The sequence below is a fragment of the Vombatus ursinus genome, unplaced genomic scaffold (genome assembly GCF_900497805.2).
Source record: "Vombatus ursinus unplaced genomic scaffold, bare-nosed wombat genome assembly UNPS02014785.1, whole genome shotgun sequence".
NCBI lineage: Eukaryota > Metazoa > Chordata > Mammalia > Diprotodontia > Vombatidae > Vombatus > Vombatus ursinus.
This window is the reverse complement of record NW_020954563.1, coordinates 8762683-8768137: the sequence shown is the minus strand read 5'-3', so window position 1 is coordinate 8768137 and position 5455 is coordinate 8762683. Positions and strand designations below refer to the sequence as shown.

The 5455-nt window shown below is 43.6% G+C and overlaps 1 protein-coding gene across 3 annotated transcripts in view; it reads left to right on the top strand.

Moving 5' to 3' along the window:
* Nucleotides 1-5455, top strand: part of DLGAP4 (DLG associated protein 4) — a 104196-nt gene that overhangs the window by 6237 nt on the left and 92504 nt on the right. For 2 of the 3 annotated variants that reach the window (XM_027867063.1, XM_027867064.1), the window contains exon 4: nt 2064-2114. The exons of the other annotated variant lie outside the window; for it this stretch is intronic. In XM_027867063.1, the coding sequence (XP_027722864.1) occupies nt 2064-2114 (51 nt within the window). The remainder of the gene's footprint in view (nt 1-2063; nt 2115-5455) is intronic. 3 annotated transcript variants of the gene reach the window in all.

Here is a 5455-nt window from a genome sequence, read left to right as displayed (position 1 = left end):
AAAGAAAGAAAGAAAGAAAGAAAGAAAGAAAGAAAGAAAGAAAGAAAGAATCCAAACCAAAGTGTAACTTGTCATTGAAACCAGCTATTAGCCTTGAGGACTGAAGGCCAAATTGCAATTCCATCTGTCTTACTCTCTGACCATAATAAGAACATGCAGTCCACAGGGGATGCCTAACTTTACCCTCTCCACAGACTAAATTTCTTACCTAAGCTGACAAGGCTGCAGCAGTATTTCTATCAGCAGCAAAGGTGAGAAGTGTAAGGACCCCAAGGTGGTTAACTGTACAGGGACCTTAAAGAGGGAGAACAGACCTAGAGTCCCCAAAAGGGCTTTCGTGGGCACAGAGTGGGAGCAGGGGATGCCCCACTGATCTCCAACCTTCCAGTTTATTTACAGCTGTTTATTACAGCTCTTTGAAGGGTGGGTATAGGTTGGTTCAGAGAAGAGAATTTGGACTCCAAACCCTGACCCCAGGCCCTGGTTTGAGTGCCCAAGCTTGAACTCCAACCTAAACTTGGACCTAGATTCACATCTTCACTGTCACTCTACCTGTATAACCATGAGCAAGCCTTTTCCTCCTCCGGGCCTCAGCATCCTCACCTGCAAAATGCGAAAGTTGGGCTAGATCAGGGGTGCTCATCGTTTTTTGTGTTAGGCTATCCAAAAGTGGAGTGGACTACCTTGGGAAGTAATGAGTTTCTCATCCCTGGAGATTTTCAAGCTAAGACTAAAAGCTTTTTTAGAATATTCATAGGATTTGCAGTGGGAAGGGACATAGGAGATAATTTAGTCATAGGATCATAGATTCTAGAGATGGAGTAGCCTTTGAAGTTCATCAGATGCAACTCTTTCATTTCACAAAGGAAGAAACTGAGACTGAGAAAAGTTAAGTGACGGGGCAGCTAGGTGGCATAGTGGATAGAGCTCCAGCCCTGGAGTCAGGAGGACCTGAGTTCAAATCCGGTCTCAGACACATAACACTCACTAGCTGCGTGACTCTGGGCAAGTCACTTAACCCCAATTGCCTCACCAAAAACAAAACTAAACAGAACAAAAAAAAAAGAAAAGTTAAGTGACTTGCCCAAGGTCACACAGCCAGTCAAGATCTGAGGTGGTTATGGAAGTGAATGTTGAAAACTAAAAATAAATAAATTAATTATTAAAAAAAATAAAAAAGATCTGAGGTGGGATAGACTCAAAGAAAGGTCTTTCTGACTCCAAGTCTAGTGCCCTGTCCACTACTAGAAGGGTCAGACTTTAGCCACCAATGTTATCAAAGGGCTGGCAAAATGTAATTGGGAAATGTTTAACAGAATAAATACAATACAAAGTAGATTACGTCAATATGTTGCCGGCAGGGATCTGTTTCCTACATAAGTTTGATACCACAGCACCTGGTTGTCTAATAGCCCCTTCACTTTGCAGATGAACCCTAGAAAGGGCAAGGGACTTACCCAAGATCCCATGGCCGGTCAGTGACCAAGCACAGATTTGTACGTGGGTCCTCTGAAGTTAAGCCTGATCTTCTTTCCCCTGTACCCTTCTGCCTCATATGTTGTTGAGGAATTTTGCTTAAGAAAAGATTGAACTGGAAGTCTTCCTAGCTCTGAGAGTCTGTGTCTCCTACGAATTCCCCTTTTCCAGAGGTATTCAGGCAGGAGTTGGACAACCCCCACTGGGGAGATTCAGAGGGAGAGAGAAGACTAGTCTGGGAGAGAAAACTAGAGTCTTAAAAAAGCCTTCCAACTTTTCTTACTTCTAGTACCTTCCCTCTGTTCATTGTTTCCTATTTAGCATGTGTGTAGTTTGTTCCTACGTATTTGTTTGTATGTTGTATCCCCATTGGATTGTGAGCTCCTTGAGGGCAAAACTGTCTTTTACCTCTTTTTGTACCCCCAGCACTCAGCACAATGCCTGGCACATAGTAGGTGCTTAATAAATATTGATTGATTGATTGATTGATTAAGCTCTAAGAGCCTGACTCATATCAGTAATTGTGAAAGGGTCATCCCCCATTGTCTCGGGCCTCCTTTAACCTCCCTCTTCTCTCTCCTCCACAGATCTTTGGACAGGCCTCATTTGTGCCTCAGATATTTTCCCATGAGGAACAGGTACAGTACACTCACCATCTTGCCCTCTCTCTCCTGCCTTTTTCCCCTGCCCTCCCAGTCCTCATTCCTCCCATTCTTGGGGGAATTCTTCCCCTCCAGCTCTGAGGCCCCAGAAAACAGCTGCTGAGGGTCTGACTCAAGGATGCCAGTAACTGCCTGGGAGTGCCCCCAGTTTTGTGGCTGGCTCTGGGCATCTTATCCCAAGGGCTGAGGACATTCACCTCAAAGAGCTCTGACTCCCTTGCCCAGTGGGTCCCCTTCACTCCGCCAAGCCTCACATGGAAGGACTTTGGTTTTCATATGGGAGTATGGTTTAATGAATGTTTTGGACCTGACCTATGATTTCATTGGTATATGAAACTCCCAGTGAGAAAATTTCCTCTACCCATGTGTACCTTTACCTGCTCTGCACTGTGATCTCAGTTGCCCGGGGCACTGAGTGACTTGCCTAAAGTCACACAAGCAATGTGTGTCAGAGGTGGAACTCGAACCCAGGTCTTCCTGACCACAAGGCCGACTCTCTATACATTCTGTATGCCATTCTGAGTCTCAGTTTTAACAGTAGGGACTCAGGCAGCTAGGTGGCACTGTGAATAGAGCACCGGCCCTGGAGTCAGGAGGACCTGAGTTCAAATCCAGTCTCAGACCAGACACTTGACACTTACTAGCTGTGTGACCCTGGGCAAGTCACTCAACCCCAATTGCTTTGCCCCTACCCAAAAAAAGGACTCACATTTGAATTATGATTTATTGTTTACAGGAAGCTTCCTTCACAGTAACCCTGTGAGGGAAGCATACAAACATCATTCCTATTCTGTGATGTATATGTGTTCTCACTAATGTGCTATATATCCACCAGAGGTACATATCTCAGGCCCTCCATGCCTCTCTATCCTGTGTAATACTTGTCCATGTCCTTCCAAAACCCATGTATAGAGGAGCCATCCATCCCACAAGAGGTTCTCCTCATATTGTTAATCCCAGTACAACCAGGAGACAGTTTATCTGCCATCACTTAAAATTTTTCTATGACCCTCCACCTAATTTTTCTGAGACATATATATGTGATATGATATATATGTGTATGCATGTACATGTATGTGTATATGTATGTGTGTGCATAGGTCCACACACATGTGTATATACATTTGTAATACATATATGTGTAAATTTATATAGATGTTACTTACTAGTTGGGTCACCTATGATTTTTATTCTACTGAAGTTTAGTGTCCCATGATTGGTAGACATAGCTATACAGCACGATGGTGAGAATGTTAGTCTGTAAAAGAGAGAGAGGGAGACACAGAGAGAGAGAGACACAGAGAGAGAGAGGGAGAGAGAGAGAGACAGAAAGAGAGAGAGAGAGACGGGGGGGAGAGACAGAGAGAGGCAGACAGACAGACAGACAGACAGACAGAGAGGGAGAGACAGAGACAGAGAGAAAGAGACTTTTGTAACAAAGATCAGTTTGGGAAATTTCCCAAGGACAGCGCATCCTGATCTCCTTCTCCTGCCAATTCTGGGCCCATTGCCCGTTTGGAGTGCCTATCCAAGATATATGTGTTGCTGAACTAAGTCAATGGGCTGCCCATCCAGCTCTCTGTCATAATCTGGGTAATGGGCATTTTTCATTCATCATCACTTGCTTTTTCCTGTGGATTAATAGGCCAATCTTTTCTTTTTTGAGAGGCCCTGGATCTCACTGAGGAGGCCTTTTAGTGTTCCCAGGCTCAATTCAATTAACAGTCAATCAATTAATCAATCAATCCAACTTCAGAGCACTTTCTGATTTTTTAAAAAGGCTTTTCAGCTTCCAGAGCACTTTAGAGCACTTATTAAGCACCTACTGTGTGCCAGGCATTAGGGTTACAAATGTAAAAAGGCCCTGCCCTCAAGGAGCTCATATTCTACTGGGGACAATGTCATCTCCAAGCAGGAGCATGTGGAGAACTGCACTATCTATACAGAATCTCACCATCTTCCTCGTGACCTTGGAGTAAGATATTCTCCATGATAATAACGGGCGAGCTACTTTGGCAAGCATGCACCTCCCTGTTTTATTCATAGAGGATCATTAAACAAAGTTGTCCCTGGGGTTGCATCTATCAAGGAATCTTGTGTGATTTTGACAAATGCTTGGGAGACATCTTGTTGGAAGATCATTTAAGGCTACATGTTGCTCTGCCAGGCCAAATAATAACAACAGCTGCCAGAGCAGCAATTTTATAGTGCTTTAAAATTTGTCAATTATTTTACATATGTTATCTCATTTGATCCTTGGACAACTCTATAAGACATGTACTACAAGTATTATATTGGTGTTATGCCCATTTACAGATCAGAAAACTGAGTCTAAAGAGATGATGCTAGTAAATGTTGGGGCACAATCTGAACTCAGGTCTCTCCTGAGCATGGCATAGGGGAAAGAGTTCTGAATTTGGAGTCAAGGGATCTGAGTTGAAATCTTGGCTCTGTTCCTTACTACCTTTGTGATCTTGTTAACCTCTTTAACCTTACATTTCTTTATCTGAAAAAAGGAGGAGGACAGATGGGTTAGATGACTTCTGATGTCCATTCCAATTCCAAGTCTAAGAACTTGTGACTCCAAGTTCAGAGGCAATGTGGTGAAGTAGGCATGTACTGGATTCATTTTGTTTTGTTTCATGGTGGATAGAGAGCTGGCCTCCAAGCCAGGAAGACCTGAGTTCAAGTCCTATCTCTGCCACATACTGTGTCAGTGACATATGGGAAAGCACTTAGCACTTTAGTCAGTGCTTTAGTGACTTTTAAGACTATAAGTTGTGGGGACAGCTAGGTGGCACACTGGATAGAGCTCTGGCCTTGGAGTCAGGAGGACCTGAGTTCAAATCCGGCCTCAGACACTTGACACTTACTAGCTGTGTGACCCTGGGCAAGTCACTTAACCCCCCATTGCCTCACAAAAAAAAAAGCAAGACTATAAGTTGTTTAAAAAAAAAAACCAACTATAAGTTGTAGAAAAGGTGCCAACCTACATTGGTGGAGGGAGATTCCTCACTTGGGAATACCCTTTAACCAATGAAGTCACAGGTCCGGTCTGTAATCTAGGAGCAGCTAGGTGCTGGAGTGGATCAAGTACAGGAGCTAGACTCAGGAAGACCTGCATTCAAATGCCATCTCCTATTCTTAAGAGTTGTGTGACCCTGGGCAAGTCATTTATCCTCTGTCTTCCTCCATTTCCTCTCTGTGAAATGAGGATAATAAATAGCATCTTCATCCCAGGGTTGTTCTGATGATCAAATGAAATAATAATTGTAAAGCACTCAGCAGTGCCTGGCACATAGCAAGCACTATATAAA